At 44.0% G+C, this 22766-nt stretch overlaps 2 protein-coding genes across 3 annotated transcripts in view; one reads left to right on the forward strand and one right to left on the reverse strand.

Annotated features, from left to right (window-relative positions):
* ttc21b (tetratricopeptide repeat domain 21B) overlaps positions 1-9498 on the forward strand; it is a 28572-nt gene extending 19074 nt beyond the window's left edge. The window contains exon 30 of the mRNA XM_030112774.1: positions 9454-9498. The gene's annotated coding sequence lies outside the window, so the exon portion shown is untranslated. The remainder of the gene's footprint in view (positions 1-9453) is intronic.
* csrnp3 (cysteine-serine-rich nuclear protein 3) lies at positions 1548-21636 on the reverse strand. Of its 2 annotated transcripts, none has more exons than XM_030112777.1 (5): positions 21602-21636; positions 6180-6348; positions 3285-3544; positions 2848-3144; positions 1548-2750 (listed from the first exon to the last, which is right to left on the reverse strand). In XM_030112777.1, the coding sequence occupies exons 2-5, from the start codon at positions 6340-6342 to the stop codon at positions 1611-1613; spliced, it is 1860 nt and encodes a 619-aa protein (XP_029968637.1). In that variant the 5' UTR covers positions 6343-6348; positions 21602-21636; the 3' UTR covers positions 1548-1610. The 2 variants fall into 2 exon arrangements, with proteins under 2 accessions (XP_029968637.1, XP_029968636.1); XM_030112776.1 differs by lacking the exon at positions 21602-21636 and adding an exon at positions 9263-9452.
* Between the last annotated feature and the right edge of the window lie 1130 nt (positions 21637-22766).

Raw genomic sequence — 22766 nt, forward strand, 5'->3', positions numbered from 1 at the left:
TTGCCTGGAAGCAGTCCGCACACAACCTTCCCGAGAGGTCACACAGAGCCACCGAAATCCCAGTAGTTTCACCTTCTGACCCTCTGATTACACTGAAGTTGCAGATATTGGAGGGACTGCTTTCTGAATTCATGCAGAAGCAAGGAGGTCTGGGTTTAAGAACTTCCGTACAGCAGTGGTAGTATTCACAAAAAATTATTGCAGTCCCTCGTTTTGCTGAGCTTCAAGTTTGCCTTTCTCTCAGTAAATTTATAAATATGCATTAAAATGTTATTTACACATTTTTGGTAAACAATTGCTTTTCACGTCTGGCTGTTAAGTCATTTTAATGGCTTACAGGACTGATATCGTCTAAGTTTAAACTACTTGTATGTGAAATCACGCAAGGAGGGGGAAAAAGGCTTTGATTGTCAACCTTGAAATCAGTTTACCCCGTATACAACGACTAACACTGGCTTCGTCTTTAACAAACTCACTCAAACATTAAGTGCTACAGCAGTGGATTAAAGGCGATCTTAGTCCACTTTGTTGAGGTTTTTTTTTTTTTTTTTTTTTTTTCTCAAGCTAGGCGAGTGTGTTAATGACCACGTGTGTGTCGACAGAGCAGATCAACATCTCGGAGTGTGTATCACACTGACGAACTGGATCGAGGTTACATTTCATGTTCAACCATGTCTGCCGGTCGTACGATAATCATACCATTCGGTAAATATATCCCTGTATTAATGAAGTGCTTCAGAGAATGAATCTTTCCGGTGACACATGAGAGTTATGTTATTCAGAGAGGGAATGGGAGGAGGAGGGTGCAAGTTTGTAAAAAAAAGAAAAAAAAAACCCAACTGCATGCCACTGGACCCCTACACATCTGTGCAAAAGGCTGGGAATCGATTTCGACATGTCCACTGATATTCCAAACATACAAATAAGTCTCAGGCTTTTTCATGCTTTTCAAACAAAAAAACATAGAAAAAGCATGGCGTTGTGACAAAAAGAAGAAGAAGAAAAATGAGCGTTATGCATACAACACATCAGTCATATAAAACAATGGCAATCTTTTTCCCAAATGTCACTGAGATTTCCAAAACAGCATGCGTATTGTTATCAAAACATTTACAATATATAAGTATACACAGAATTCAGAAACAATAAATAACTGACGATAAACCCTTTTTTTTTCTTGTTGTTTTTTTTGCACATTTGACACATACGATAGACATAAAAAAGTTCCATCTACAGTACAATATCTGCTTAAAACTAGAACTTTACATCTGAAATTACAGGATACATTGCACATCATGACATAAACTATGCTTCAGTGTTTCGTTTCGTTCGGTCTCCTCTGCGGCTTTAACGCTTTCTGTCGTGCGGAAACCTCCGAGAGCAAATAGTTCCTCGGAACCGTTTTCTTAATGAACCTATGGCTTCGTAGTTACAGGTGGAAACGTGTGACAGAGCTGCGAAGTGGCTTGAAATTTAAGGTCAGATGATGCAAAAGAAAAAGAAGAAGAAGAGGAAGAAGAAGAAGAAGAAGAAGAAGGCCATATGCATTTTCTCCTAAGATAATGCTAAAGACGTAATAAAGAAAGAACACTTTGAAAAAGTGGGGCTCGCTAGATGGCTGCGACCTCGGGGCAATGGTCTGGTAAAGGGAGCTTCTTGGTCGTGTTTGCTAGTAAGGTCAGGTCGGAGTGTCCGTTCAGGCCGGGTTCCTGCGGCGGCTCGTCGGCCGTCATACACGAGGCGCGACTGCCGTAGGAGTCCTGGCCGTTATTGTTCAGGTAGTTCTGGAACTGCGTCTGGCCGCGGCTCTCCGGCTGCTCAGCGAACGCCGCTTTGGACAAGATCTTCTGATCGGGGGCGAAGCAGGTCAGCGGCGTGGAGGGAGTGAAGTGGTGACCGGCGGCGTACTGCTCCTCGGCCTGGCTGGAGTAGTCTGTGTACGGCTCGGCGGACACGCCGAATGGTCCCTGGGCCACGCCGCCGTTGGTGCCGTTCGCCGGATCCTGGAATGCTAAGGCTTCCCCATAGGGTTCACTGGCTTGGGGGATCTGGCCGTTGGCGATGGCGCCGGCGCCGCCCAGCTGGTAGTACTCGGCTGGGGAAGAGTTCATTAGGTAAGTGTTTCCGTTCATGTGGTTGTCGTGCGCTACGGACTCACTGTTGTAGCACAAGACGGAGGAGGACACGTCGGCGCAGGGCGCCGGCGGGGCCGCCGCGCCGTCGTCGAAGCCGTCTTGCTTCTCCTCGTCCTCGTCGTCTCCCTCCTCGTCCTCGGAGTCGCTGTTGGCCAGGCTCTGCGTGCTGGAGTCGGACAGCCCGCTGCAGACGCTGCTGCTGTCCTCCTCGTCCTCCTCATCCTCCTCCTCCTCGTCGTTCTCCTCCTCCTCTTCCTCCTCGTCCTCGTCATCGTCTTCCTCGTCGTCGTCGTCGTCGTCGTCGTCCAGGGGCTCGTCCATGTCCTCGGGGGCCTGCAGGTGCATGCTGGCCGTGGGAACGGCGTCCGACAGAGAGTACTCCAACCGGTGTTGTGACTGAGCGAACGGATTCCCGCCCCCCAGGTCATTAGCTTCGCTATGGTAACCGTTGGTCGGGGACGGCTGCTGCTGCTGCTCACGACTCTTCTCCAGCTCCAGCTTCATGATGGTGTGCAAAAAATGGGTTCGGACGCGGATGGGATTAAACTCCACTCTGCCGGTCGAATTGCTGCAGCCTTCTTTTGTGCAGCCGCAGGGAAACGACATGCGGTCCACCTGAAAACAAAAAAATCACAACATTTACGCTCGCTTAATGCTTCCTGTCCAGACCCAAACCCTGCCCCCCCCCTCCACAGGAAGCCAGAGTGTTCACCTGGCACTTGATCCCTGCGATGCTGCAGGCGCACGTCTCCGGGTCGCAGAAAACCCGGCAGTCGCAGCCGCAGTCCTCCCTGGACATGCGGATGGCCCGCAGTTCGTGCTTCTCCTCCACGTCGATCTTCTTCACCCCGGAGGAGCGCAGCAGCGCCCGGCGCTTTTTAGTGGTGAGGGGCTGCAGGAAGAAGTACTCGTCCACCTCGGTGTTGTCCAGGTCGATGTCGTCGTCGGAAATGTCCTCCGCCGTGAGCGTGTTGGCCTCTTCGGACTCCACCGCGCCGTTCTTTGTCAGCTGGAAGTCGTGAAACGGCGATGGCAAGTATTAATACGCGGTTGAAAATCTTCACCATGTAATTTGCAGACAAGTGAGAGACAGCAGCTCTGCGACACTGGTCTCGCATGAAAAAAAGCGACAAACAAGCAAGCTTCTACCTTCAGTTTGATTGAGTTGAGCTTCTCCTCCTTCAAGTGGTCTCTGAGCATATCTCTGTGGATGCGCTCCTGCTCCAGGGCGAACTCGCCCAGGGAGTACTGCCGGATCCAGCTGTGCCTGTTGGACATGCCCAGTGTGCTGCCACCCTGGCTGGGCACGCTGGTGAAGCCCTGCCGCCGGCTGAAGTAGTAAACCGTCACATTCTCGAAATGCACCCGCCGGGTCCGCAGGCGCTTCTCCCTCTTCAGTATCGAGTCGGCTGCAAGGAAAGATGGAAATATTCAAGAAAAAAAAAAAATCACACTGCATATGGTGATTGCCATTTCTGTTGTAAAATGTTTTTTGACAATTCATTCATCCCCACTGCGGAATGAATTCAAGCTCTACAAGCAAATCAGCGCGTCAAGAGCGCTTAAGTGCTGTTGATTTCTCTCCTTCCCATTTATATGTTCTTTTATGTTGGAGTACAACACTTTTATAGCCACGTAAAGCCTGTTAAGATAAGTGACATTCTTCAGCGAGCGAGGAGTACAGTTTTATATTGTCCTTAAATGCCAGAAAAAAAAAAAAAGACGAACTCTCTTCTTGTCAGCTTTACGGCCGGCTTCGGCACATCTTTTTTTTTTTTTTTTTTTTTGGTGAGGTTCTCTTCATATCTGCGACTTGGCATGCGGGTCCTCAGCGTGTCTTTTTAAGGAGAGAGCTCTGTAAAGGGGGGAGGTGCAAGGAGGAGGGCAACGTCGGAGCATAAATAATCCCCTGCCTGGCCCAGAGATGAGGAGTGTGGGTTCAGGGAAGCAGTGGCCCCCCTCCCAATCAGACAGACAGGACAAATAGAAACCATCTGGTTCCAGCAGCCCTCCTCCCCGTGCATAGGGGACAATGCATTTCATTACAGATGTAGAGCTGTCAGGCTGAAGGCACCGAGCGGAGCCCAGTTTCATTATCTACAAAAAGAAATGAAAAACAGCTTGCTTCAGGTGTCAAAACAATTAACAGCAGCAAAGGGCGAGGTAATCAGCTTTCTATATAAGAGCCTATATATATATAAAAAAAAAAAACATCTCACAGGTATTTTTTTCTGTGCTTTTACCCTTTAAAGGCTTCAAGACCCTCAGAAGCTCTAAGAGAAAAAAATAAGAACATAAACACGTTGCAGGTGTCTTCCTCCCCTCAAAGTAAAGCCACTCAGGACTTAATTGTTTTATCTGCCAGTCACTACATGCACACGTCTCCGGGGCGTGTTCACCCCTCCTTGACCCGCCGGAGGCCCCGGCTACCGGCGGCTGCAGCTGACACCCCGGCCCAGCGCAGCCTCCGGGGGACGGAGGAACACTTCTGCCACCGGTCCGCAACGCCATTAAACCATTTGAACGAAACACCGTCAGAGGAAATGTTCGTTAAATGTGTTCAGTTTCTTCCAAAACACATCAAAAACATGTAATTTAGGTTTCTCTGAAGTATCTCAATGTGTTAATCTCGTAAATAACTGTCAGACATATTCTCTTTTACTCATGCTCACTTTCATGTAAACACTTAAAATGAGTCATTTATTAAGAATTACTCACTGTTTTAATCTTTAGAGCCTGTAGAGGAGAAATAATGGTTCTCATGCGCGTCTCATTTATCTTCCATTACAACTGAATTCCTCCATTAAAAGTCAATTCAGGCCAAGATTTATGAGGAAAAGTTTTGTCTTATTCAACCAAAATTCTGACTTCAGATCTGCAACTGTTGCCTGTTCTGTTCAGACTTTTTTCTTATTAAATTAAATTTTTTTCTTATTATTTATTCCTTATTAAGTTAAATGCTTTACATTGTTTACAAAAACAGAAAATCTTCATATCATACATATCAACTTTACCCTCTCATTATGCTTTTTTTTTTTTTGTCGGCAGAGAAGGAATTTGTTCTCTACCTTGTCGAGTAAAGCTTGATGAGTAAAACAGAATTCAAACATACAGCAGGCTAAAAATAATAACCAGACACATTCACGCGTTTATAGAGAAACACTTTTACGTAGAGTAACTTCTATTCTGTCAGACTGTATGGGGTAAGTGGGCAAGGTCAGCTTTTATTTCAGTCCTCTCAAAATGTTCAAATCCAAGTTAAAAGCTGAATTATTTATTAACGCATTCAAAAAGCATCTAACCTTTTAATTGGGATTAATTATGGTGGATTATTGTGAACATTTTCTGCTTTTTTTTCCATGCTGAATATGATTCAGCTGTGTACGGTCGTTTTACAAGAAAGAGACACTGGAAATACACCACGCTGACTGCTTTTAAATAATTAATCATTCTTAGTTGCTGCACTAGCCTTTACCCAACATGCATCAACCAGAAATATATCTATTTTTCAAACGGGGCTATTTAATTAAATATGTTATATAAGCAGATATTTTGGTCCAGACAATAGGCGTTTAGCTGCTCGCCGCTCTTCGAGAGCTCTGCATCTACATGCGCGGTGCCAGGAGTGTTTCACACACAGCTTGAGACGCAGCGTCGGCTCATTCATGTGGCTGAGGCTGTATGCTGATACCGCTCCTAATGAGGGAGGCTGCCTGTGCATGTTTCCCCTTTATTACAGCTCCAGACTCTTAGCATCACTCAGCCTCCTCTGCTCTCCAAGGCACGGCCACCGCTGTATATTCATGTTGTATTTCCTTATCAACAGACATGCAGATTTGTTTCCTTTGACCTGCATCCTGCACCCTGGCTCCGAGTGCTGCTCCCATCCTGATTAAATACTTTTTTTTTTTTTCTTCTTCTTCTTCCCAGTGCTTTGGCTTTGTTTTCCTTGAGATGAAATGATGACATTAATCTTACTGTCAATGGCACACACTTGTCACACACTGAGCACAATGCATGAATTTAAGAGGCACAGGCACTCACGGGTGAAAGGGCCCGAGGCGGAGGGGTTGACACTGTCGCTGCTATCCCCACTCTCGCTGCAGGAGACCTCATCATCAGACTCCCGCGCGGAGGAGCACGGGGAGGAGGAGGCTTCCACCTCCTCAAATTTCCTCTTCAGTATTCCACTCATGGCCCGCCGCATCTGCACCTGAAACCCGACGACAGCAGAGGGGCCACGCATTATTTAATATCCAGGTTAGGACCTTCATAGTCCTCAACACACTTAATTAGCGGCGGCTCCCTCCGCCACCCCCCCCCCCTGCGCCCACCGCCGCCACTCTCACACACGGAATCTGTCTCGCTGCTGTCCCAGCTCCCGGGCGCTCCCCGGGCCATTGATCACCTTGGCACAAAGAAGTGGAGACGGAAGGAGAGGGCTGCTAATTACAAGCCACGTCTGCCTCACACAAACTTAATTCCACTGTCTTTGATTGAGCTGCTGAAGGTAAAAGGCAGACTGGACCGACCTGACGTGCACAAATGATGCACAATACATAGAGGGATCGCACTGAACACCTGCATCAGCTCACAGAAAGAAGCAAATGACAACAAAGTGGCTTAAGAGAAAAACAATACAGAAATCAAACATGGATGTAGAAATACAGGTGCAAAAACAAGCGAAGAACATTTCCAGTGTGACATCAGGGTTTTCATGCGATGGTATGTAGACATAATGCACAGCAGCACAAATAACACTGTGACAGATAATCCAGTATCTGTAAAGAGCTTCTATTACATCTGATTCAGGATATAACAAAGCAAGGATCTCAGGTAAAGGCTGAAGGTAAGATCCATACAGTAAAATGCTTTATTTTCTCTTTGTGTTCCTCTATGAACAATCAAAATATAGAACATCCAGGGCTTGCAGATCACATTGATGCTGCCTACTTTTCATTGACAGCTACCATAGTGATAAAAATTTCAGCAGCAGCTCGGGGTGCAGCAATGTTATGCACACTTCACACAGAAAAAAAAAAAAAAAAAAATCTGCATATTGCTCAAGCTAAATGTTTGCAGTTTGCTGTTCTCGTGGAGGTTGTTGTAGCAGAAGTGTTACAGACCACTTCAATGTCAATTGAGAGGGTCCATTAACTCTGTCTGACTGATGATGCAATTAGAGAAATAAACAAGAACAAGCTCATCAGTCAAATACTCCACACTAATTGCTGTTACACTAAAACCGGCTCGAATGCAAACCACAGCACAACTATCAAACAGTAAATCATTCTGAATCCTGCTTTTTTTTTTCTGTCACCCGCTATGTCAATAATATCCTGCTGCCACTCAGCACGTACTGAAATGTATTATTAGAGGGACCGTTTATAAAATGACATGATAATATAGTGAAGATGGTTTGCATTTAATTGCAGAGTCTTTTGCTTCCCGGTTTTTTAAAAAGCCGTTTGCTGGAATATGTAATGTCACAATTAAAAATACGACCAGGAACACAACAGCAGTGCTGCAGTAGCAGGGATTGCAGTGACTGGCAGCTTTTCCCTCGCTGATTTCTGTCTCAGAACCTGGATTCGGTAAAGACAGCGCGCGCCTTCACCCAGTCCCACTCTGTCTATCTGCCAGAGCAGCTTGTGGGGGTGTTTCCATTCACAGACAGCCACGGCGTTTCATCTGGGCTCCGCTATCAAGTCATTACAGATGCAAATGCTGCCTGAGAGACACGCCGCCTGGAAAAAAAAAAAAAAGAGGTGCAACCCAGAGAGGACTAGTGCTGCCAGCAAGAGGGTCATTATTCTCAGGAGGCTGCGCTTGTTTCAGTGCAGTGACATGGCATCGCCAGCATTTGGAGACGCTCCAGAGTCAACAACTCTACCTACAACCCAGGAATGCGAGGCATCCTCCATCTGGGAGAGAGTGGAGGAGAGAGGAGTCACTCAGGGTAACCTCGCTGTGTATCAATCTGCTGCACCCCGATCTCAGTCAAACCAACTGGCTCACAAGAGCTGAATAAATGTGACAAAACCATCATTAAATTAACATTTACATAATCCTGTTTTGAGAGATTAGAAATTGCAAAGAAGCCTGATGTCAGTGGAAAAAAAAAGAGGTTTACTTCACAAAGCATGTTTTTTTGTAGGCACACAGGAGTGGAAATTTCCACCCCCCCCCAAAAAAAAAAAAAATGACCTGAGCAATTTTATCCCATTTCCTAGTGAGGGTTCTAATCAGATGCCATTGTTGAAAACATATTCGTATGCTTAGCCCTTAGCTGATGCTGCACTAGGCTTTGATACCAAAAGTGGTTTCCATGGAGATTCTAATGTACTCTCACAACTAGTGCTTTCCCATATGGCAGCGAGTCCCGTGCAGCATACTGTGCATGGGAAAACCTTCACAATAACACACTCACGTTAGATCAGATCAGGCTAATATCTAAAAGAAAAGCTGATGTTTTTTTGCAGGATGGAGCGTGAGCACTTCATCTGCATCCCGTTATGAAAAGTTAAAATCCAGCCACTACATGTTCCTGACATCATAAACCGCGGCGCTGTGGGTAATCTGGGGTGAACCTCCTTCATCAGGGATAAATAAAAAACAGGGACGGACTGACGCTTGCCTCCAACAGCTCTCTCTTTGTCTCCGCTGTTGCCTTACCACTAATCACGGCCGGGCAACATACACAGAATGTTACAAGGGAAGAAAATCCCAGAGAAAATAATGCAGCAAAAGCTAGCATGGAAAGCCCCTCCCTGTGTTTGCCTCTGTGCGCACACACACACACACACACACACACACACACACACACACAGCAACTGTGGAAACCAACTCTTCTCTTTAATCAACTGTGCTCACGGAGCTGTAGCACGCCCGCATTAGGAATACAATTATTTTCCTCTCGTCATTCACAAGATTCCCTCAGTCACAGCAAAGCCGCCTGACAGCGCCGGGCTGAAAACACTCGTCCCAAGTGATGCCAGCAAGCCGATGGCATCTGGAGCAAGTCAGGACACATCAGTCCTACAGTGACCACATTACACTTGTGCGTGCGTGCATGTGTGCGTGCGCGTGCGTGTGTGAGTGTGTGTGCCCTCACAGTAAAAACTGACCTGTATCCACTGGCAGGATGTGACTCCTCTCACCTCTTCTCACAACAGTACAGCCACCCAGTCACAGACGTGGCTATTCAAAAAAAGGTGAAACATGATGAATGAAGAGATCCCCATTTCCTCTCAGTCCACTGACTCGCACCGACCCCTTGAGTTCCACATGCATGAGGAAAAAAAAAAAAAGGGTGCAGGAGTGTGTGTGTGTGTGTGTGTGTGTGTGTGTGTGTGTGTGTGTGCATGTGTGAGAGAGATAGAGAGACTAGTAATTTTCCAGCTCTGACTGCACTGTCGGTACCATATGCTTTATTGTTGCAAGACGACAGTCTTTCTCACTTTAACTCCCTCTCTGTAACTGTGTTGCTCTCTCTCTCTCTCTCTCTCTCTCTCTCTCTCTCTCTCTCTCTCTCTCTCTCTCTCTCTCTCTCCCTCTCTTGGACACACAAAGGCTCATTAGCTGCAGCCGGCTGAAAGGCAGGAGCCTGACTGGAGCAGAGTGGAGCAGAGCAGAGGCAGCCTGAGAGATCACATGGGTGGGATGTGAGAGAGAGAGAGAGAGGGAGAGAACCAGAGAGAGAGAGAGAGAGAGAGAGAGAGAGAGAGAAAGAGAGAGAGGAAGAGAGAGAGAGAGTCAGGCGTGCCTCTGCTCCTGCTGTCTGCAGATATTTTTACCAACATGAGCTGGGGAGGGGAGGGGAGGGAAGGGGAGGGGAGGGGGGGGGGGGGGGGGCAGGCAGGGGAGTGAGGAGGGAGGGAGAGGTGTGTAGTGGGGGAGAAAAAGACAAAATGTTGAAGAAATTGATAAGGGAAGGCGGTATATGGAAGATGCAGGGCCGCGGGAAAATACTGTGATAGCGTGTTCCAGAAATGTTGGGAGGAGGGGATTCAGAGGGGAATAATGGGGGTGGGGGGGGGGGGGGGGGGGGTGGGGGGGGGGGGGGAGACAGAGCATAGAGGTGAAATCGAGAAAGGCCGGCGAAGAAATAGAAAAACAGACAGATCTAATGCCAGAAACAACACAATAAAGGAGACAAAAAAAAAGCGGCGGCTGAGAGAGAAAAACCAAAATAACAGCCCAACTTAAAGACGCAACACATGTTAGTGTGAAGACTCTCCGTCTACCTGGAAGAGGCCGACTAGTAAATATCAACATTACCTGCCTCGTCTACAGGAAAATAGGATCCATCAGTCCCGTGGTAAATACGCTCCCAACACTTCCTATGGCAGGAAGTTCTGCCGCTGGAGAGTGAGTGGGGCCTCAGCCTGTGCAGCCAAACGGCCATGATATCATTCTTGCACTCAATTGGATCGTATGTCAACATAAAAGGTCCTGCGCTTCCTCTCTCAGGATGGCTTTAAGCCTGGAGGCTTGTTTTCAGAGCTCCATCACAGTCATTACAAACAAATCACACTGTCCGCGCACAAATGGAGCGTAGAAAAACATTATGTATTAAAAATGAGACAGCAAAAAAAAAAAAAAAGGGACACAACATGTGCGATGAGAGGTGGTTGTTTAACAGTTCCTTCATACAAATCAATGAAAATGCTACACAGTCAGAATTTACATGGTTAAGTAGCCATTATAAAGACTGACGGATTTAAATACAATGATTAGAACTGTTCCGTTTTTCTTTTAGAAAACAAAAGTAATTTGTTCCTGCAACGTTCTGCATCCTCCTCCTCACAGAAATACGTTCAGTCCATCTTGTGCTTTCAGTATTCATTTGAAACAGCTTTTATTTATTTTATTTTTTTACAAGACACATCACAACAGTAAAAAGCTCCTGAGCTCACGTCGCTCCTAACTCTTTATTGTTCTTAATGTCATTCTTTCATCTTTGTTTTCATCTGTCAAGCAATTTGAGCTGCGTTTCTACCAAACACAGCTGTAAAACTGTCCGCAGCGACGGGGGTTTATATCCCCTGTAACCCTTTCAGGATAATTTCATGCCACTGAAGTGACTCCTGGGTTTGGCCACGAGAAGCCGAAACACAACTTCTGACTTCGCTCTGACAGTCTCCCCTCGAGATTTAAGTGAAAGAAATAAATAAGCACATAAAACACAAACTGCAGCTAAACAGACAGACGGTTCTACCGAGACTTGAATCACAAGGGCTTGTTCACTTTAATTTAATCCAGTAAGATAGCACTTCAGTCTGCAGTGTATCGCGGTCTGGCTCGTAACACTGTCATACAGTGTGTTTCTGCTATCTATTGTTTAATAATAACAAAAAAAAATAAAAAATTCAGGCAATTCATATGATCAGGTAAAAAAAACAAATGTGAGTGAAACAATAAGGAGATGTACATGCCCTGTGGCAAAGTGAGTGGCCAAGGAAAAACAATCTGCAACCATTTTCACTTCAAACACTAAAATTCTTAATTTGCTTCAAATCTAATTCAAGCCTTTATATTTTCTCCACTGCATGAAAAATATAATTTCACGTTCAAATAGCACAAACTGTGTGCAATCTAGCTGATGTATACATTATCGCACATTGAATGAGAGCAATATTATGGTTTATTGTGCTTCAGAATAGGATATAAATATATGTCAAAATGCATTTTTACATGTTGCAACATAATGCTGGCATGTACACGCGTAGACAAAATTGTTGGTACCCTTTGTTTAATGAAAGAAAAATTCTGATTCTGATGAAAGTAATAATGAAAAAAAAATTCTATGAGATTTAACTAACGAAAGTCAGACATTGCTTTTCAACCATGCTTCAACAGAATTATTTAAAAAAATAAACTCAAGAGACAGGCCTGGACAAAAATGATGGTACCCCTGGAAAAGACTGAAAATGATTTGACCAGAGGGACAAGTCAGTCCAAGGTGTGTCCACTAATTAACATCACAGGTGTTTACAATCTGGTAATCAGTCAGCGGCTCATCCAGAGGGCGACAGGGAGTCACATGAAGTGTCCCACACTCAGCATGGACCAGAGGAAGCAAAGGAAAGAGTTGTCTCAGGAGATTAGAGAGAAAACTATAGACAAGCATGTTAAAGCTAAAGGCTATAAGACCGTCTCCAAGCAGTTTGATGTTCCTGTGGCCACAGCTGTACGTATTATTCAGAAAGTCAAGATTGGGACTGTAGCCAACCTACGTGAACGTTGAACCGAACCTACATGGGAGACGACCAAGGAGGACACCATTGTTAAACAAATAAAAAAGCCAGACTGGAGTTTGACAAACTACATGTTAACAAGCCTCAAAGCTTCTGGGAGAATGTCCTATGGACAGATGAGACAAAAATGGAAGTTTTAGCCAAGGCACATCAGCTCTATGTTCACAGAAGGAAAAATGAAGCATATCAAGAAAAGAACACTGTCGACTCCCTACTGCGAGACATGGAAGAGACTCTGTTGTGTTCTGGGGATGCTTTGCTGCATCTGGTACAGGGTGTCTGGAATCTGTGCAGGGTACAATGAAATCTCAAGGCTATCGAGGGATTTCTAGAGAGAAATGTTGCTGGCCAGTGTCAGAAAGCTCGGTCTCAGTCGCAGGTCATGAGTCTTGCAACAGGACAATGACAGCAAGACACCCAAGAATGGCTCAGAGGAAAACACTGGACTATTCTCAAGTGGCCTTCTATGAGCCCTGACCGAAATCATATCGAACATCTTTGGAAGGAGCCGAAACACCGAAACGTCTGGAAAAGGCACCCTTTCAACCTGAGGCAGCTGGAGCAGTTTGCTCATAAGCAGTGGGCCGAAACACCTGCTAAAAGGTGCAGAAGTCTCATTGACAATTTTCATTTATTACTACTTTTGTCAGATTCAAGTTGTTTCTCTGACCACTGTGAATTTTTCTTTCATTAAACAAAGGGTACCAAGAATTTTGTCCACGTGTGTCTATGTGTGTATAAAGATTAAATAACATGAACCCTTGCCCCCAAAATCAAACCGATATGGTTCTATTTACAAGTCAAAACACAGTTGCGCTGACTGAAGCCAGCTGGTATCAGTGAATCAGGATTGAGATAAAAGAAAAAAGGAAGAAAAAAAAAAAAGGAAGAAGTCATTGTGTTTTAAGAACTGCCTGTTGAACTTTACTACCGAGCTCTGAATTTTAAGACGGCATTTATTAGGCAAGAGGCCAGCGAGCTGGATCCACTTCAGCATTCAATGGGTTTTTCCTTGGCCCAGGATACACCCTTCTATCTCGTTTCATAAAAAATTATGTGTCTCGGAGTTTCACTGTCATGCTGGGAAACAAGCATGCTGTGCACCTGAAGCAAAACTACACACACAAACACACACACACACACAACTTTTTGCTCAACCTAGTTGTTCCGCTAATCACTTTCCCCAGATCTTTTGATGAAAATGTGTTATTAGACAACCTCATCTGCATTCTTTTAATGATTTCCCAATGAACATCACACATACATTCCTCCCTATTACATAAAGATGCAGAACAGGAGCTGGAGAGATGGCATTTGTTCCACCATTACGCCACTGACGCTGACCTATATTTGCTCCGACTTCAAGGGGCTTTCTTATCGCGACGGAGGAAATTGAAGACAGCAGGCAAAAACAAACAAAAGAAGGTTTGGAAATCATATAATTTCATTTGTGCAGCCGTAGTATAATTGAGGTGATCCGTGGTGAAATGAAACATCTCTAAACAGATTAAAGGGGAGAGTCATTTCTGTCATTGTCCTTCAGACAGTAGCAACACGCAGTTTACATTTTTCGCCGTTGTTTAGAGAGTTTTCAGTTATTTCGCCCGAGCGATTAATCTGTCTGGCTTCATGACAAACATATCAGCAGCTCTGGCCATGAATCACAACCTTTAACGAAAGAAACAGGACCGAGCGGAGGATTAATCACTGCTCCCACCTTGTTTATCACCTTCAGCGCAGTCGTTATCCCTCCAAACACCCAACGCAGCCTTTCCTCCACAGTAACGTTCCGATTTCATACCGACCAGATGGTAAGTTTATCTTTTTATTAGGTTGTGGAGCGAGCATCTCGCCGGACACTGAGGTACACAGATCAAAATGCCATCTGCTGTCATTAAGGACAAGATCTGCAGAAGACCCTTTGTGCACGAGAGACAGTCGTCAGCACGGCGACTGGAAACGAGCGCGTTCGGACCGAAGCGTAGCCCCGCCGGCGCTTCACGGTCTGTCCCTGCTCCAGAGCAGGACGCTGGCACAGAAAAAAAAAAACATCATCACATCAGCTATGCAGGCGAGCCCCGAGTCCAGCTCCGCTCCCTCCCCGAACGCCGCGCCGCGCAGACGTCTCCACGCCGAGAACCCGAGGCGCCTCCTGGAATCAAGGACGCCGCTTCGGAGGGCGATCCACAAACGTACGAATAGCTAAAACCTGGTGGCAATGATGCTCCATCACATGCTAACCAGCACGGTTTGGTCTTTTGAATAACAGAAAGAGTAACAGACTATATATTTTTAAATTGCTTGTGTTTCAGGTGACTGACAGACATTAGCTTTCATGTCATATGTTCAGCTTTCTTCCACGGAGGAGGGATCTCTGGAAACTACCATCTGACGTGGGGCTCCCTGTTTGTTTCCTTCAAAAGTTCCTCACTGGGGACTTTGCTATTTGCTATTTTCTTTCTGCTCTGGGGCCTAAAAAGAGATTTCCACTGGCTGAGCAAGACGAGCTTCCCGAACAAATCAGTGGGATAAAAACAGATCATGAAGATATCTCCTATAGATTTTGAGCATTTTAAAGGAATTAATGGATAAAATGCTTATCATGCACTGGATAATGTGAAGAGACGGGGAGAAGGAGAGGGAGTTGACTCAGACAGAAACCAGCTGATTAGCAGGATCCCAAACGCAAGAGGAGGAGCGACCCTCCCCGGATGCAGAACACACACTGCTGTTCAGCCATCGCGCGAGTGAGAGAGGTGAGAAAGGATGCCAGGAGGACATTTACTGTAACAGTCAGCGTCCGGCCGATCAGCTCTCAGAGTGGACACCAGCTGAGGTGAGGAGAGGGTCACAAATAGACTGAATCCAGGAAAAAAAAAAACTAAACCAGGAAACTCAAGCTTCACTCGAAGGTGAGTCAGAAAACAGCAAATGACAACATGCGATTTGAACACTGGCCGATTATGTCCAAAAATAACACGTGTGCGCCACTATTTCACTCCTATTTGACGTAACTCGAGCTGAACTTAATGAGTGAATCAGACATTAGACAAGCCCACACAGCGCTGACAGCTCAGTCACACCAACGCTGCAGCGGAACAACTATGAGCACAGCATCAAGAAAGTGAGGGAGAATATCATGAGGAGTAGCAGGCTGACGGAGGACGACTCCGTCAGGCTCAACAGACTCACTGGAAAGGTGGATGTGGACCATATGCAGATGGGAGTATTCCACCTCCATTCACTTCTGACCCTGGATTGGTTAAATAAAGCACTATAATAGATGGATAGAAGTACTACTTGTACAGTATGTTGTGTGAGGGGTGTGTGTGTGTGTGTGTGTGTGTGTCAGAATTTCCCAGAGCATCTGTTGGGTTCGGGCCAACTTTGATGTCGGGTATCTTGAAAACCGGACATATTTCCCTTAAGACACGATGAAGATAAGACAGGATGGTGAAAATCAGACTGAGAAACAGTCACTGAGGAAAACGGTATGTACAGTGTATAGAAGTTGTTTTCTGCATGTATTATCATCAGATATTGACAGTTTATTAGATTACACAAATTAGTTTATGACAGTCTTAATTATTATGTCTGTTTTTTTCTATTAAATTTCAACAAAAACCCCTAAATGTGAAATGAACACACTGAATTTAAACTTATATAACATAAAATCAGGTTAAAAATTACACCTCAAGCATATTCTTTAGCAAAATAATTATAAATATTAATCAAAGTACACTGTGACTAAAAGTTTGTGATGTTATCACACAGTCCATGATATATCTAGGTGATAAATGAACAAATTATTTGCACCTTTTGACAACATAATATTAACAACTGTTAAATGCACATAAGTAGTCGGGAAAAGGTGGAGCATGAGTGGATTGTGGGAAAATGTGTTTTCTGTCTCTGTCTGTGCATGCCAAATGTCTGTGTCATTCAATATGGCTGACCACATCACAGACTGCCAGCCTCTCCAAAGTGATGACACACACACACAAACACACACACTTATACAACTCAGACAGCGAGGCACATCTCCTCATCTTAATTCTCTTTTTATTGAATTATTTCGTTTACTGCAGTGGACTCTTCTCCATCCACTAAAGGCGCATTCCAGTAAAAAAAAAAGAAAAAAAGAAAAAAATGCAATTGATGGGAGTCGGGGAGCAAAGACAAACCCCGAGACCACAAAAGATCCCGGGCCGTGCAGCCAGTCTGAGGCTGTGTTCGAACTCATCCATCACTGGTGTCACGCTCAGCCATAAACGGCAACCTTGAAGGAGAGAGGGAGCGAAAGCTTGGCGGTGAGAGAGAAATAAATAGATGGAGGCAGGGAGAGAGAGAGAGAGAGAGAGAGAGAGAGTCGGTCTCAGCTGGACTCCCCCGAGGAGAGGCTGTGGCCTGGATGATTATACAGCTACAGATGATGTCAGTGGAGGATCCCTGCGAACGCGCCGCTCACATATTCATTGATACTGTTTTGTAGAAACGGCGAGGCCGCTTTTTTTTAAATTATCCATGAAAAGGCCGCGGCGAGAAAGTGTTTTACGAGGGGTCAGGGGGCCGCGTGCCTTAATCTATATGTGCTGCCTTCATGTTCCGGGAAAAATTTAATAAACAGACTGTATTCATTTGCTGCTGTCTCTTCAGGCAGAGCGTGTACACACACACAGACAACACACAGCAAACAGAAACACATGCAGCGGACGCTTAAAATCAAATAAGTCGAAACAAACGAAGGGGTGCGGAGGAGATGTTTTAGAACATACACTGATTCAAATAAGCCTGAATGTAACCACTGTGGTCAAACTCATGTGTGCTCTATTGTTACACAGCTGAAGCAGATGTAAAATAAAGGTCAAGATGGACAGATCGCGTACAGGAATAATGTTGATTTTCAAATAAATACAGCAATTTTGATTCTCAGCTTTTAAGGAATTACACAAGAACGTGCATAAGGAAAAATAATAATAATGATAATGATGATAATAAATTCCACAATTAAACACAAAGGAATCCATTTAAGGGAATGTTGCGACATCTACAGATTTATGCAAATGAGACTTCACATGCGCTCTGTACATTTGTTAACTTGCACTTGCCTGAGGCTGCAGACAGATCTGCTCCACACACATGAAAAGGAGGGGTGTAGAGGAGAGGGAGGGGGGAGGGAGGGGAGGGAGGGGGAGGGAGTGGAGCCCACTGTTCAGCACTCAGCACACGGAGGAGCTGCAGCCTGGTGATGCCTGCTGCAGCCTCTATTCTGCAGCTACAGTACAGACCAACACTGGGAATCATTGATCTGTTCTTCCTGCTCACAGAACAATGGAGGAAGCAGGTCTCCTGATTAACCACATGGGCGCAGAGAGAGAGAGAGCGAGAGAGAGAAGTGGCTACTGCAGAAATCGCATATATAAATACACACCGAATTCATGGTGTAATATCTTAATAAAGCACAGAGAGAGACGGAGAAAACTGCCGGGCTTCTGAATTGTAAAACTGCACCGTGGTAAATTACTAATGAGAAAATTCTGGCAAGAACTTGTTGAGAGCCGTGAGCTTGTGAACTTGTTTGGCTCCAGACAAGACGGTGCATTTGCAACACAACGTTCACGCCAAGCAACATTCGCTGTGTTGTTTATTTATTTATTTTTTTTTCCTAATAGGAACTACAAGGCTAAATAGAAAAGCAATAATATTCAGGAGGACATTTCATCCAACATCTTAACCATCTTTGTTGTTACAAGCCGTGATCAAAACCCGCCACGGCAAACAAGTGCGAGGCGAAGACGCTCCGACACTCAGACTGATGGTTTGATTTGCTGTAATTCAAGTCTCACACTGTGGAGGCATAATCAGGTACTCTCACCCTCGTGTCAATCACAATGCTCACCTAAATTATTCATGCCTCTATATTTTATTTATGACTGTATTTTCCCATGCCACCTGAAAGTTCGCAAAAGCCGGTTTTGCTGGCAGAGACAGAGCTGCCAAAGCATTTCATAGAGACAGGGCCGCTTTTATCTTTCACACAGGCTGGGAAAGCTGTGGGATGGGGAGTTCATATTCTGCAGACAAGCCTTATCATTTATATATAGCCAGTATCATGTCGAGATCTTGAATAATTTTTTATATGCAAAGCATTCACACTGTTATCTGAGAAAAATGGTGAAGTAGGCCAGCTTTGCATGTGACTACAGTGCGTAGTGAGAGCAATATAAAAAAAGGAAAATACACACACATATGACATATAATAGACCCTGATAGGGATCTGTTGTTAACCAGAACACACTCAATTCAGGGAGGAGCGTTATCCAACGTGTTGTTACAACATATGGTATAAATATATAATTTGAAACTGCATGAAAGAGATTTTTTTTTTAATGATTCTGATAAAACTCTTGTTAAAGTGTGATCATGAAAAACTTGATCAGAGCTACATGCAGTGATTAATTGGGATCATGGGTGAGAAACTTAATATACATTATGCTAATTTTCACCTACAGACAGCAGGAAAGAAAGAAGAGCCCAGTTTATAAGCGACCATCTGTAACAACAATTCAAATAGACGCTATAAAAGCACGGAGAGCATTAATTAAAGCTAAAAAACTGCTATTTGTTTTTTTATTTTTCTTCTAATTGGAATTAAGTTTTTTTTTTTTTAAAGAAATTATGCAGGGCTACTCTGATAACAGCAACATTAAATTTAATAGCGGCTGTTTTTATTTACCTTTTAATGATCCTCTTTTGCTTTGTTAAAAAAGGCTACCAGAGATAAAATGATCAGACGTTTAAACTGCGTTTCTGCCTAATAACAAAAATCATGTACATGATACACAAATATATCATCGTTGACTTTTATTTGTGTGTTTGAAGCAGTTCATGCATTTTTGTTACTGTAAGAAAAAAAAAATGCTTTTTTTTTTTACATTGGAGTCTGTCAATCAGTGGAAAATACTGTCAAGGAAACAAATGGTTTTGGCCTTTAAGAAGGCAACAATCCATATTTTCGACTCAGACCGTACAGATGCATTTCACATACTCTTTGTTCATCACCGTTTTCCCAATTCAAGAATAAAGCATCTCCAGCAACATTACATCTTTTAAACCACCGATTATATCACAGCAGCTAACAAATTAACATATAGTCCCATCAGTGTCTGATTATGTTAAGATCACACTGAAACGGAATAAAAAGAAATCAAAATAGTCTCATTTAACTTGAATGGCCAAAAAAAAAAAACAGCTGTTATGTGATCGTTTACCATGCACTGACAAATAAAACTCATTAAGCCAAAAAAACATCTCTTTTTTTTTTTCTTTCCTTGACATCTGATTAGCTGCAGATGTACAAAAGATTCCAAATAGGTGTCATGGCAACATGTGAAGAGAGCACAATCCTGGACCGTGAAAGCCCGGCGCCACTCAGGCAGGAAGGAGCCAAAGACACAAAAAGAGTCACATCAAAAGCTCCTAAATTGGAACCGTGAACCCTGCTGAGACGCACAAAGCAGCCATGTCATCTGAAAGGTTGATATCAGTTCACGCTCACACAGTCCCGCTCTGCGTCTCATAGATGCTGCGATTATAATGTAGTGTTGGTGAAGAAAAACTGTCAAAGTGCTAATATATACAGCGAAGATTAATAGCAAAACATATTGAAATTTTAATGTGCGAGGTACATTTAACAGTTTTTTGTTGTTGTTTTGTTTATTTTTTGTTAATATGTAACACTGTTGATTCTACCTGCATGTGACCGTATTGTCATCCATTAAATATGTGAAGAAATGACTCTATTTACCCTAAAAGCCATGGACAGTTCACACAACAATGGAGATCCTGCATCTGAATGATGATCTGGTTTAAATGTGAGCGCCGAACAGTGTCCTGAAATTGTAATCATCCTGCATCAACATAACATTAAAGGGAATTTCTTCTTTTCTCATATACATATACAATTTCTAAATGTAAAATATGAAATCGTGTGATTATTGTACAGTAAAAAGCAGAAATCCGCCGGTCTTCTGCACAACATTTTACAATCTGACCTTTAATCTAACTCAATAAATGTCTGTGAACCTGCAGGTCAAGTTGAAAGCCAGGGCTTCGTGTTGTCCTCACATGAAAGGAGAGCGAATGGATTTATCCGTGCATATGAACCTTTGTGTGCAGACAGCTCACCCACACCAGCCTCCTGCGGGGAGACTCTTCGTAGCGCTAAGCCACAACACCTTTCCTGTGAATCTTTAATGGACTACATTTACTGTTATCAAGCTTTAGCCATCTGTGCTACAGTATGTAATACCAGCATGACTGAATCGCTTATTCAAATAAGTCAGCTTAATGATGCAGCTTTCCACAAGTAAATACATCTACTTAATGTTTCAGTGTCCTTTAACTCTGTGCCACATGTACTAATTAAATTCTGCTCCTCTGAGAACTGGGTGCTGATGGATTGAGGAAACAGATGGATTGAGGAGGAAAAATACACAGTCACAAGAAGAGAGGGGGCCCTCTGCTTGAACACACACACACACACACACACACACACACTGATCCCCACCTTTCAGATCTCAGGCACAAATATGGAAATGGCTGGGTGATTGTATGTGCATGGTCGCATGTTGGAGTGCATGCTTGTACTCAGCTACTGATTGGCGAACTGCCTTGTTTTTTTTCCTTCTCCCGGACAAAAGGGACGACCAGAGGAGCAACAAAGAAGGCAGCGTTGGATAACGATGCAGCCGCATTCAAGACCGAAACACCTGACACAACACATTCAAATAAACACACCAGCCCAGCGTGACTGCAGAATCAACACAATTAAACAAACTACTGTAACCTATTTGCGTTTTTGCTGCCTTCAATTTATTCACAAAGAAGAAATATCAAACAAATAATGCAGCATATTGTAAATAGAATGTGCCTGTTTTTCATCATTGTGCTATCACAGGCGTCTCGGCGTAATCCAGTGAGGATAACACAGCTGTCTGTTTTGACAAAACACTGTTGTCTGCATCAGCATCACATCAAGTTATCAGACAATCTTTGTAGCGTCACAGCAACAGTTGTGCGAGCTTTGAACGCAATCTCGTGAGCAGGGATGATTTCGGTGCGGTAATGTGCTGTGAATATGCAAAATGAGGGTTCAAACAGCAAAAAAAAAAAAAAAAAAGAAATACAACAAGTTTTTGGTCTTACCTTTAGAAAAACGGGTTATGCTACAACGATGCGCTCTGTGAGGAATAAAGGAGAGAGATGTACTGTGTGTTTATTTCTGTAATATGAAATGGACACAGGGGAGAAGTCATAAAGATTATACAAGGTGTTACTGAGAAGCGTGGCTTCATGGTGTTTGTTGTATGAGCGACATAAAGAGATTCTAACAAATCGTTCTGTTATCGTACTCCAGGAACTTTACCATTACAGTGATTGACAGAGCTTTATCTGGATCTCTTTGTTAACCACTCTACCCATTTTATAGCTGAGGGAAAAGAGAAGGGGGGGGGGGGGGGGGTTCCCCAGGGAGAGAAAAGGGGGCAGCCTGACTGCCTCCTCTGCAGGGAACTAACTCTCTTCCCCCAGTGGTCCGCATGAGAGGCCAATTGGCCATATACCAGCCTGCTGGCTCACACTCCAGCCGTCTGTGGGACACACACACGTGTGTGTGCCCCAAAAACCCTGCAGCATGGCACGGTGGCGGTGACATGTCAGGCCACGGTGGTGTCATGTCTGTTTCACAGATACATATATTCCAAGTGCGTCAAACTCAGTGTAGTTCAGCTGTAAGGCTCGTCCCGGTATGACAGTGACTAGGCCTGAGTCCTTACAAATCCTATCCCTGAACTCCAAATTTTACATTTCATTTAGTGCAAAAGAGTTGTGTTACAGATTTAGGAAAAGCTGAACAAAAAAAACTGGAATGTCAAGAAAAGCGTGTTCTCTATTTGTGGCATTTTGCAGATTTGATGGTGAAGCTACTTCAGTAGCTGTCAGGTAGTTTTCAGCAGAGCATCACTGCTGTCTAACAGTCCTGTCAAACACTGCTATCCCAACTGGGTACATGAATAATAATAATAAAAAAAACATTTAAATATCTGTTTTCTCTGTAATTTGCACAATTTGCAAGTCATTCTGAGGGCTTGATTAATTTTTAACAGCTGCAGACTATATAAAGCCTCAGCAGAAATTTTAAATTAAAACCCTTGCAGCATTTTATAACAAGGAGGTAATAACAATAATAGTGATGATATCTCATGATGACCAAATGAATAAAGAAAAATAAATGAGAAAGGCTGAAATTCACCAAGAACAATGCATGCATGATACATACATTGGAAAAACTTGACATCTTGGAATACTTGTT

The sequence above is a fragment of the Salarias fasciatus genome, chromosome 16 (assembly GCF_902148845.1).
Source record: "Salarias fasciatus chromosome 16, fSalaFa1.1, whole genome shotgun sequence".
Taxonomy (NCBI): domain Eukaryota; kingdom Metazoa; phylum Chordata; class Actinopteri; order Blenniiformes; family Blenniidae; genus Salarias; species Salarias fasciatus.

Excerpts from the sequence above, each read along its gene's own strand:
- csrnp3 (XM_030112777.1), bottom strand. The coding sequence starts at position 6,342 with ATGCGGCGGGCCATGAGTGGAATACTGAAGAGGAAATTTGAGGAGGTG. Across the intron at positions 3,545-6,179 it reads CGCCTCGGGCCCTTTCACCC|CCGACTCGATACTGAAGAGG; the intron begins GTGAGTGCCTGT and ends CTTTCCTTGCAG. Across the intron at positions 3,145-3,284 it reads TCAACTCAATCAAACTGAAG|CTGACAAAGAACGGCGCGGT; the intron begins GTAGAAGCTTGC and ends CACGACTTCCAG.